Source organism: Chlorella variabilis (assembly GCF_000147415.1).
Source record: "Chlorella variabilis unplaced genomic scaffold CHLNCscaffold_4, whole genome shotgun sequence".
In the NCBI taxonomy this organism is placed as follows: domain Eukaryota; kingdom Viridiplantae; phylum Chlorophyta; class Trebouxiophyceae; order Chlorellales; family Chlorellaceae; genus Chlorella; species Chlorella variabilis.
In genome coordinates this window covers 1,703,055-1,713,889 of record NW_005435084.1, presented here as the reverse complement: position 1 = coordinate 1,713,889, position 10,835 = coordinate 1,703,055, and the positions used below count along the sequence as shown (strand labels likewise).

Sequence of the window (10,835 nt, the reverse complement as noted above, 5' to 3'; positions counted from 1 at the left end):
TGGGGTGTACGGGGTGATGGCACTCCTCAATCTGAGCATGCAGGGCGGCAGGTGCACAGGACCCGTGCCTGCGCCCTCCTGGCACCACACCACACACAGCGTGGGAGCGGCCCCTCACCTCCGACATGTGGCGGAAGCAGTTGGCCAGCCCCGCATACGCAAACTCGTTGCCCACGTGCCCCGCGGCGCGCAGCTCCGCCAGCGCCTCCCGCGTCTGCTGCAGACGCCCCGCCTCTGCGCGGCCGTGAACACAAATAGAAAGCCCAAGCAAGGGGGGGGCAGGGAGGGGCGGTCAGGGGAGGTTAGGCGAGCCTGGTTGCAACAGGCGGTGGCAGCGCAGGTGCGCATCCGCCCGCAGCATGCACGACGCAGCGGCGGCAGCCGCACCAGCCACCGCCAGCTCTCGTGGCCAGCGCCTGCCCCGCCCTGCCCCCGCCGGGACCCAACAGGTGCCGCCCCCCTGTGGCGCGCCACCCACCCGCAAATGCGTTCAGCAGCGCCAGGCGTATGTTGAGCGTCATGCCCATGCCTCTCGCCACCATCTCGTCACGCAGCTCCACCGCCCGCGCCAGCTGCCCCGCACGCCCGCAGGCGCTGATGGCGGTGCCGTACACGGAGCTCTGCGGCAAGGCACGGGGTGGGGAGGGGTGGGCGGGTGCGCGACGGGGTTGTGGTGATGGGTGCGGCTGTTGGTGTGGGGTGGCGTGTGTGCGTGCGGGTGGCCAGGCCCCACAGCCACAGCGCCGCTGCCCCACAGCCTGGGCCTTCCAGCATGGCTGCCCACCAGCAGCAGGGGCCGTGGCACCAGCGGCACCAGCGGGCTGGCCCGCCAAGCAGGTTGCGGCAGCGGCGCCGGCCCGAGGGCGGGAGCTCACGTCTGGCTGCATGCCTCTCCGCTTCATCTCCTCGAAAAAGTACATGGCATCGCCCAGCTTGCGGCTCTTCATGCAAGAAAACAGGCCTGCGCGGGGCGAGGGGGCGCAGGCGCGCGCGCAGCTGTCGGCGGCGCATGCCACGCCACGCCACGCCCATGCGCGCCGCCGGCTGGCCCAGCGCAGGGCGCACGAGAGGGCCCCGAAGGGGGCATTGCAGTTTCCGTCCCACCCACCCACCCGTCTGCAGTATGAAGCGGTCTGGCCGCATGCCGTTGAGCGACATTTCGTCCACCACGTCGCGTATGAGGTAGGCCCTGCGTCCAGGCAACAAAACCACTCCAGCGTGTGCCCACTGGCCACCAGCATTGTACAAGCACAGGGGCCCTCTGTTGGAAAAGAGACTGGCAGGCAGCAGGCAGGTGGGGCGGCCGCGGCGGCGCACCGCTTGCGCTGCGACAGCGCGAACACCATCTTGCGGTAGTCATTCAAGGTGCGGTGCGCATCTATGGGGGCATCCACCCGCACAAACCGCCTGCCATGCTGCGTCGGCTCCTCCTCGCCGTCGTCACCGGCGGCTTGTACCTCGCGCCACCAGGACTCGTCTACCGGTGCTGCCTCGGCACTCGGTGCGCTTGATTGGCTGCTCTGCTGCCTGCCACCTTCTCCAGGTAAGGGTCGCCGCAGAACCAAGTCGCATGCGGCTGTAGCGGCCCTGGCGCCGCCCACCAGGGCTGGCAAAAGGCTGGCCAGCCTTCTGGTAGAGCAGAGCATTGAAGTAAAGGTCGAAAAGAGGTCCGATGGCGCTACTAGAGGTCCAGGTAGGACGAGAGGAAGGAAAGGGAGGGCAGTGTGTCGCCGATGCTGCCCTGTTTTGCAATTGGACATCGTGCACTCCCTCCAACCAATGTTGAGAGTTCCTTGGCTAGGCGGGGGCCGCTGCACAGCTTCTCACCCTTCAACCACGCCACGAACTGGCTGCCGATGGGCTTTCTGTGGGGCAAAACACGGTGCACAGAGGTGGCAGGGTGGGAGGATCGCATGGCGACCAAGCTTGCTGTGGCAGGTGTGCAGGCAGGGGCCAAGTGCATGTGCAGCGGCGGCGGTGCCCTGCCAGCACGCTTGCAGCGGTTCCACTTGCTGACGCGGGCGCCGTTGACCCATGTGCTGTCTCCATGCTGCAGGCGGCGCGGGCGTGGCGGTGGGCAGCGTGCTGGCGGTGCTGCAGCAGCAGCCGGTGGCACGCTTCACCGCCGCCTCCACCGCCTCCTTCCTCATGCTGGCCGGCTGCTTCGCAGGTGAGCCGCCAGGCAGCCAGCCTGCCCCTCTGATGCCACCAGCCACTTGACCTCTGCCTGCCTGCCACACTGTGTGGGCGTTTCGGTTGCCCACGACTGCGCCCTTGTGCTGCCGCCACTGCTGCAGCGGTCCAGGAGGCCAGCCGGCTGGTGCGGTGCCACGACAGCCCCGCCAACAGCGTGCTGGCAGGCGCGGCCACGGGGGCGCTGCTGTACAAATCCCACGGTGAGCACTGCGGCGGGCCCGGCCTGGGGCTGCCTGCCTGCCTGCCTGCCTGCTCCGAGCACGGCATGCCCTCCCCCTCTGCCCCAATCTCCCAGACTCTCACCAGCCTCCACCGCCTCCACCCCGTGCCCCCTGCCTTGCAGGCCAGTCGGGCGTGCCAGGTGCCGTCATCTGCGCCGCGCTGGGCGGCGCCGCGCACCTGCTGTCTGCCCGGGTGGATGCGGCAGGCGGCGTGCAGCAGCTGCTCATCAGCCTCGACCTGCTGGACCCGCCGCCACAAACAGCCGAGCAGCTGGAGCAGCAGCAGCAGGCCAGCGCGGCGGCGGCAGCAGCAGCGGCAGCGGCGGCGGCACAAGCAGCAGCCACTCCTCCGGTGCCGCGGCCCTGGTGGCACAAGTACCTGCCCGTACGAAAGGTGGGCAGGCAGGGCCGGCCACGGCCCACAAACTGTAGCTGGTAGGGCCATGGCCGCCTCTGTTGTGCCAACAGCGCTGCGCTGCCGCCCCTGGTGCACACACATGCATGCAGATGAGCGACGCCGAGTGGCAGGAGTATGAATCCAAGCAGGACGACGTGCAGCGCAAGCGGTGGGTGGCGTGCCTGCTCGCCTTGCGCTTGGCTGGCGAAGGGGCAAGTGGTCATGAGGTGTGGCGACTTGACCTGCTGCCCGGTCACCAGCTTGCTGCTTGGCTGCAGGATAGAGGCGGCGCTGGCAGGCGGCCTGCCGGTGATGGTGGAGCGGCAGCAGCAGCAACAAGCGCAGCCCCAGCAGTCGGCAGCAGGCAAACAGTAAAGCTGCTTGTCTGCCAGTATCTGTAATGGTTACATCATGTGGCAAAAGGAATCAGATGGGGGAATGGACAGAGGGGAGGAGACGTTGGGCAATGTAGGGTAGGTCAATTGTTTGCTGGTGTTTGTTGTACTCAAAACGGCTAACATTGTGCTGTACCAGTTTGTACGAAGCAAGGCACATAAAGAAAATGGGAGAAGAAATGGAACAGCACTCATGTATTGCTGCAGAGCACACTCTTTGTACGATGGCAATTCCAGAGACAGTACATTTCAGGTAGGGGCCGAAACAGCAAATTGGGAAGTCCAGCTACCTTGGGGTGCCTGTCTAATCTCTCTGCCGCGTCACAGCGGCAAAGCCACTGTGCTTCGGCACACTGTAGGTTAACTTCTGCACTAATGCTCTGGTTGGGTCTACGTTTGCTGGTGTCCAATGACGGGCATACTCGCTGCAAGATCAGAATACTCGTGGGATGGGAATGCTGCTCAGCTACGATTAGCGCGACGCTCAATATCTCAGAGCACCGGGCTTGGGGGAACTTTCAAGCCTTGATGAAGATCTAAAACTGCAGGCGCAGCGCAGACGGGAGGGCAGTGCAGTGATGCGACAAGCGAGCGGCATGCAGACAGGCAAAGCGGCCAGTGCTTGTGCTGGGCACAGTCACCGGCTGCACTCACCTGGCACTATGTTGGCCGCACTCTGCCGGCTACTGGTCCTGATCTGCTGTCAAGGAAGCAGCGTGCGCAACGCGGGCAGCCGAGGCCAGCACAGCTGCTGCACGCTGGGCGGCTGCCGATTCCCCGCTGTTGCCCTCCACTGCCAGGGCAGCCCCGCCAGCGCCGTCGCCACCAGCTTCCGCACCGGCGCCAGCCGTGCCAACTTTGGACGCCACCATTGCCTCCTCTGCTGCCGTCTCCTCGTAAACCACGCGGCGCTGGCGCTCCCGCCACTGCCCTACTCGCTGCTCCTGCTCCTTGAGGTGCCGCTCCCACCGCGTCCAAAAGTGCTCCCTGCCGCCCGCTGCTGCCACTGCAGCGGTGTCGGCGGGCAGGCCCAGCGAGGCGGGGTTGGCAGCTGCCGTGAAGGCCGTGCGCTGCATGCCCTCCAGGGCCACCAGCAACACGACAGCGGCCAGCGCGGAAGCTCCCGCCAGCACCAGGCGCAGCCGGCGCCTCTGCGCGGCTGTGCGGGGACTCCCCTGCAGCCAGCGGCACCGCAGGGCGTCAACAGGGAGGCCAAGGCAGCTGCGCCCCGGGTGTGTTCAGCGAGCGCGCCGAGGTTGTGCAACGGGGCGGTGCAAGCGGGAGCGGCCGGTGCCAGCAAACCCGCCCGCTGCAGGGCGGCCTCGCCCAGCCTGCGCCTCACCGGCATCAGGGACCGAGGAGCTAGCATGGTTTGTTTAGTGTGTTCCTGTCGGGGATGAGTACGTGGGTTTCCCGCGCTGGCAAATCGACAGCTCTCAGACTTCTGGATGGACGCGCAGCCAGACTCGGTTTGTCGCAGACCGCAGTGAGCCCGTGCGCCCGTGGCCGAGTCCTTCTGTGCTTCGGGACGGAAGTGGATGCCGGATGTTTGGCAGCAAGTTGGAGGAGCTAGTTCGGGTGGTGTTCACGAAGACCCAAATAGCCGGGGAGGCGAGGGAAGGAGTGGGATGCGGCACGATAGAGGGAGCAGCGAGAACTCAGCTGGACGTGCGCCGGGACACCCTTTGAAGGGTCAGTAACAAGCGTGCCCGCACTGGCAAACAACGAATAGGCCGCAAAATGCCAGAACTGGCCGATCCGAGCAGGAGCGTCCCTAACAACAGCCAGGCAGCCCCATGCACGCCTTTCCAGGCAAAAATAAATGAGGCAGCCGATGGTAGCTCACCAATTGAGCCTCCCTGACCAGTGAATTTTTGCAATCAGGGCCACAGGCTGCTCTGCCTCCCCACACTTGCACCCCTCCTGCCTCGGCCCTCTTGAACTGTGCGCTTGGTGGTTACCACCACACAATGTTGCACTACGCAGGAGTAGCAGCTAGATCCGCGCAGCTGGCGCAACCAGCGGTGAAGGCCGTGGCCCACCGGCGGCAGCGGCGGCAGCGGTTGGGCGGCGCCGCCAGGCCCCGTGCTGCCGCAGCCCCAGGCGAAGGCAGCAACAGCAACAGCGCGGCTGACAGCGGCCAGGGTGCCGTCCTCGGCACCCCAGCATCCAGCACAGTTGCCACCATCCAGCCTGCAGCAGAGGCTGGCTCCGCCGCCACCTCCCCCGCCGCCGCCGACACGGTGCTCGTCGATGGCGGCACCTCGCCGCTCGATGCCAATGCCGTTCTGCCCACTGCTGCGAACAGCCGCACCAGCCCAGCCCCCTCCTCGGTAGCCGCTGCTGCTGCTCCCGCTGCCGGCACGTCCCGCGGCACACCGTCCCGCAGCCGGCCGCACAGGATGCGCCTTCAGGCGGTGCTGGAGATGGGGGATGGCCCGCCGCGGGTGGTATCGCTGCTGGACCCCAGCACACCGCTGGCGGCGGCCGCCGACGCCGAGCAGCAGCAGCCTGGCGGTGCGGGGCGGGAGCACCTGCCGCTGCTGCTCTACCTGCCGGGCATCGACGGCACGGGGCTGGCCGCCTCCCGCCAGTTCCCGTCGCTGCTCACCAAGTTTGACATGCGCACGTTTGTGACGCCGCCACAGGTGGGCGCGCGCCGCCGCCGCCGCCGCCTGCGGCTGCCAGGGCCGCCCGCCGCTGCACCTGTCGACCATGGTGCGACGACCTCCTGCCCACTGCTGCTGGCGCCACAACACCTGCCCTGCCCGCCCTGTGCGCCGCAGGACCGCACCCCTTTTCCAGAGCTGGTGCGCCTGGTGGCCGACTTTCTGCGCGCCGAGGTGCCCGCATGCGCCCCCACCCGCCCCGTGTATGTGCTGGGGGAGTCGTTTGGAGGGCTGCTGGCGCTGGCGGTGGCCGCAGGTGGGGGGGCAGGAGGGAGGAGGGGAGAGGGAGAGAGGGAGACTCAATGTGTGTGTGTGTGTGTGGGTGGGTGGGCATGTGGCGGTGGCGGTGGTGCTGGGGCGAGGCGAGCAGAAGCGTTTTGCCCTGCCCACCTGCCTCCCTGCCTGCCTGCCTGCCCGTCCTGGCTGCCGGAGCGCCCCGCCGCCCCTGCCGCGCCCGGCGCCGCCACCTGGGCATTGCCTCCCCCTGGAACCTCCCGCACCCAGCCCATATCTCCCTGCGCGTGTCCCGACCCGCTGCAGAGGTGCCTGCCCTGGTGGACCGGCTGGTGCTGGTTAACCCCGCCACCTCCTTCAGCAGCTCCCTGTGGCCCGCCATAGGGCCCCTCCTGCCCCAGGCACGCGCTCATGGGCACAGCAGGCGCCGCCCGCGCGCCAGCCACGAGGGGCAGCGTGTGTTGTGCGGCGCCGGCGAGCAGGCCGCGCGGAGCGCCCGCCCCTGCCCGCGTGCACCGCTGACGCGCCGCTGCTGGGCGTGGCCGCCGCCCCCGCCCGCCCCCGCAGGTGCCCGCTGAGCTGTACCGCGCGCTGCCGCTGGCGCTGGCGCCTGTGCTGGGCAACCCCATCAACCTTCTGCTGGCGGGGCTGGATGCCAGGTGTGGGCAGGCAGGGGAGAGGAAGGGAAGGGGGTGTGGGGGCTGGACGGCGCTGACTGGCATGGCCTGCTCCTCAGCACTCCTCTGAGAGGCTGGCGGTGCGTGCGCTGACGATGGCACCGACCTCCCTCCTCCCCTTGTGCCTCTCTCCCATCTGCCCCCGCAGCCCCGGCGCCAGCGTGGGGCAGCAGGCGGCGGCGCTGGTGGACACGGCGACCAACCTGCTGCAGCAGCTGCCGGTGCTGGCCGAGATCCTGCCTGCGGGTGCGCCTCCCGGCCCCTTGCCCCTGCTCCCTGGCAGCCCCCTCCTGTGCTGGCCCTGGCCCCGCTTGCATGTGCTGCCATCTGCGCGGCTCTCTTCTGGCCATCGGCCCCACCCCTGTTGCCTCGCTACACACATTGCACGCTCGCTCATGTGGGCCCGCCCCGCCCGCCTGCAGACACCCTGGCCTGGAAGCTGGAGCTGCTGCGCCAGGGCAGCGCTTATGTGGACCCGCTGCTGCCCACCATCCAGCAGCGATGCTTCCTGCTGGCAAGTGCCGGGGCGGGCCGGCGCCGCCACCCGCACGCGCCCACCCTTTCTTCTGCGCTCGGCGCGGGCGCCCCCCCCGCCCGTGCCCGCGCCCACCACGCTGTGCTGAGCTGGCACGCTGTGCTGCCCTGCTGCTGCTGTGCAGGTGGGCGACCAGGATCTTCTGCTGCCCAGCGGCGAGGAGGGCGCCCGCCTGCAGGCCGCCCTGCCCCGCACCCAGCTGCGTGTGGAGCGCGGGCGCAGCCACGCGCTGCTGCAGGTGCGCCGCCCCGCCTGCTACTGCCAGCCTGTCCCGGGCAGTCGCCCGCTGGCGGGGCCGGCCGCGTGCGTGCCGCCCGCCTCGCCCCACCAGCCGCCAGCACACCGCCTGTTGAGTCCAGGGAAAGCACGACCAACGCCCTCCAGCCTCTCTCCCTCCCTCTGCCTCCACTGCCCCATGCACAGCCAACCGCATGCTGCCCTGGCTGCAACACAGCACGCTGCCTGCTCCCTGCTGCTCAGGAGGGCGGCGTGGACCTGGCGGCTATCCTGCAGGAGGAGGGCTTCTACACCCCCCTGCGCCGCATGTCGGCGCCCATCAGGTGCGGCGGCACGGGGCACGGGGCAGGGGTAGGGGCAGTGCGGGATCCCTGTGGGGCACAGCCTGGGGCACGCGACCAGCCACATTTTTCTTCCATGTATGTGCGTTTGTGCCTGCCTGGGCCGCACCCTGCCGGGCTTGCACCCGGGCTCGCTTGCTGGGCCCCTGACCGCGCCCCGCCTTCCCCCAACCGGCTGCTCACCCCCCCTTCCAGCAAGCGCTCGGTGGCGGGCTTTGGCGTGGCGGCGCCCATTGAGCTGCCCACGCCTGGCGAGATAGAGCGGTGAGCCGGCTGGCGGAGGTGGCTGGCGGCGGTGGTGGCGGCGGAGACGTCGGGGTGGCGCAGCTGCGTGTGGCGCCTGCACGGGACCAGGGAGGTGCTGTGGGGGGGCTGCCAGGCTCGCCCAGGGCCACTGCCCAGCGGCGGCCAGCAGAGGCGGGAGCCGACTTGAGTGCGTGCTTGCTTGCCGGCGGCGGCGCAGGTATGCGGAGCGCACCACCGCCTTTGGCCGCCGCCTGTCCAGCCCGGTCTTCATCTCCACGGGCGCCGATGGCAGGCGCAGGTGTGCTGGCGTGCCTGCTTGCCCGCCTGCCTGCCCGCCTGCCTGTCCCACCTCAGCAGACGTGTCACCACACCGGTCCAGCCACAGCCGCAGTGTCCAGTCCAGTGTTACTGTTTGATGCATGCACCCTGTGCACACTTGTGGCCCCTGCCCGGTCACCCCTCCTGCCACCACGCACCACACAGCGCCCGCCGTGCCGCGCCGCACCACCCTCCCTCCCCGCCCCTCCCCGCCTGCAGCCTGGGCCTGGGCCAGATTCCCGAGGGCCGCCCGCTGCTGCTGGTGGGCAACCACCAGACGCTGGCGCTGGACCTGGGGGTCATCACAGAGCAGTTCCTGAAGGAGCAGGGGGTGCTGCCCCGCGGCCTGGCGCACCCAGTCATCTTCGCCCAAACCATGAGCGGCGGCGGCGGCGCTCAGGACGGCGCCCAGGGCGGCCAGGCGGGTGGCCAGGCGGGCGGCGCGGGCGCGGGGGCCGGCGCCGGCGCCGCGGGAGGCGGCACCGACGGGCTGCCCGCCTGGGACCCCATCAACGGCTTTGGGGCCGCGCTGCAGAGTGAGGGGGAGCTGGGTGGTGGTGGTGAGGCTGCGTGGCGGCAGCGCCCAGCTGCGTGTCTGTCACCCGCCAGCCATTCTGCTTGCCGGTCTCTCGGGGGGAAAGCTTGCCCGAGACCCCGACACCTGGAGACACATGTGCAATCACAAGAGCCCCTCCTCGTGCAGGCATGCTTGGCGGGGACAGCAGCAGCAGCAGCAGCAGCAGGAGCAGGAGCTCAGGCGGCAGCGGCGGCAGCGGCGCCACCGACGGCAGGTGAGCAGCCCTGGGCAAGCAGCTCTGCGATGCAGGCCCGCCAGCCATTCACACCCCTCCCGCCTGCCTCCTCGCCAGCGCTTGCCCTAGCTGCCTCCCTAGCCGTCTGCCTCGCACACTCCCTGCCTCCACCGGCTCCCTTCCCCCACCCGCTCCCACACCAACACACACACACACTCCCGCCCATGTGACCCAGCTTCTCCCCCACCCCACCCCCCGCACCCAGGTCTGCCTTCCGCGACTTCATGACCACCTTTGGCGCCGTCCCCGTCTCCGCCTTCAACATGCACCGCCTGCTGCAGGCCGGCGAGTCGGTGCTGCTGTTCCCGGGCGGCGTGCGCGAGGCGTACAAGCGGCGCGGCGAGGAGTACCGACTGTTCTGGCCGGAGAAGTCGGGTGCGTGGGCGGGCGGGTGGGCGGCTGGGGTGGGTGGGCGGGTGGCCAGGCAGCCGCTGGCAGCCCAAACGCCACGCTGCGGCTCTCGCGAAACGCCGCGGCGCCCCGAGCCCTGTCGTGCCAGGGTGGCAGGCGAGGTGCTCCCTGCCGCCAGGGTGCCGGGGTGCCTCCCCAACTCTCCATCATGCGAAGCCCGCACCGGACACAAACGCTCGCCCCCCACCCACTCCCCCACCCCACCCACCCCTACACACTCACTCTCTCCCTCTCCCTCCCCCCGCAGAGTTCATCCGCATGGCGGCACGCTTCGGCGCCACCATCGTCCCCTTTGCTGCCGTGGGCGTGGACGACTCGCTCAACATCCTGGCGGACAGCCAGCAGCTGGAGGCGATGCCGGTGGTGGGGGACATGCTGCGCCGCCGCGCGGGCGGGCTGCCCCAGGTGCGGCCGCGGCGCACGCCTGGCCCGCGGGGCGCCCGCACCGGGGGCATAGCTCGCCTTGAGAGAGGCCACGGGGGGGGCGGCGCTCTCAACTTGCTGCCGGCCTCCTGCTGGCGTTCCTTCCAACCTTGAAAACAAGTGTGCCTGTCAGCTCCAAGGCGCCTCTCACGCCGCCGCCGTGCCTGCGCGCCTGCCACCGCCACGCACGCGCCCCCCCCCTTACCCCTGCAGGCGCGGCGCGGCGTGTCGGCATCTGGCGAGGAGGAGTCGTTTGTGGCGCCGCTGGCAGTGCCGCGCCTGCCCCCCGGCCGCCTCTACTTCCTGTTCCAGCAGCCCATCCACACCAGCCCCGACGACCTCCAGGTGTGTTGTGCTGCCTGTGCTTGGGCATTGGTGGGTGTGGTGCAGGCACCCTGCGGTGGCTGTGCCTGCCTGCTTGGGGTGGGGGCACCGGCTGTTTCCATTCCCGCCTGCCCCCACCCAACCCGTTCCTCGCGCCCGCCCCTGCCTGCCCACCCGCCCCTCACCTGCCTGCCTGCCTTGCAGGACCGGGAGCGGTGCGATGAGCTGTACCGCGCCACCCGCCAGTCGGTGGAGGATGGGCTGGCCTGGCTGCAGCGCCAGCGCCAGCGCGACCCGTACAAGGACTTCCTTCCCCGCCAGCTGTACGAGGCGGCGTACCGCGGCCGTCAGGCCCCCACCTTCCCCCTCAACTGACGCAGGGGAGAGGGGACTCGTTGC

At 69.6% G+C, this 10,835-nt stretch overlaps 2 protein-coding genes across 2 annotated transcripts in view; one reads left to right on the top strand and one right to left on the bottom strand.

Moving 5' to 3' along the window:
- Positions 1 to 1,346, bottom strand: part of CHLNCDRAFT_50745 (hypothetical protein) — a gene marked incomplete at both ends in the record, with an annotated part of 2,812 nt that extends 1,466 nt beyond the window's left edge. The window contains 5 exons of the mRNA XM_005850092.1: positions 119 to 234; positions 479 to 620; positions 876 to 961; positions 1,113 to 1,189; positions 1,318 to 1,346. Coding sequence (XP_005850154.1) covers positions 119 to 234; positions 479 to 620; positions 876 to 961; positions 1,113 to 1,189; positions 1,318 to 1,346 — 450 coding nt within the window. The remainder of the gene's footprint in view (positions 1 to 118; positions 235 to 478; positions 621 to 875; positions 962 to 1,112; positions 1,190 to 1,317) is intronic.
- A 3,833-nt stretch (positions 1,347 to 5,179) lies between these two features.
- Positions 5,180 to 10,811, top strand: CHLNCDRAFT_142297 (hypothetical protein; the record flags this gene model as incomplete). The annotated part of the gene is made up of 16 exons (XM_005850342.1): positions 5,180 to 5,857; positions 5,996 to 6,134; positions 6,419 to 6,444; positions 6,680 to 6,771; positions 6,938 to 7,035; positions 7,212 to 7,258; positions 7,449 to 7,562; positions 7,805 to 7,884; positions 8,098 to 8,166; positions 8,366 to 8,446; positions 8,686 to 9,002; positions 9,170 to 9,257; positions 9,484 to 9,653; positions 9,937 to 10,094; positions 10,326 to 10,457; positions 10,641 to 10,811. 16 exons carry the CDS (start codon positions 5,180 to 5,182, stop codon positions 10,809 to 10,811), a joined length of 2,460 nt encoding a protein of 819 aa, XP_005850404.1.
- Positions 10,812 to 10,835: the final 24 nt, after the last annotated feature.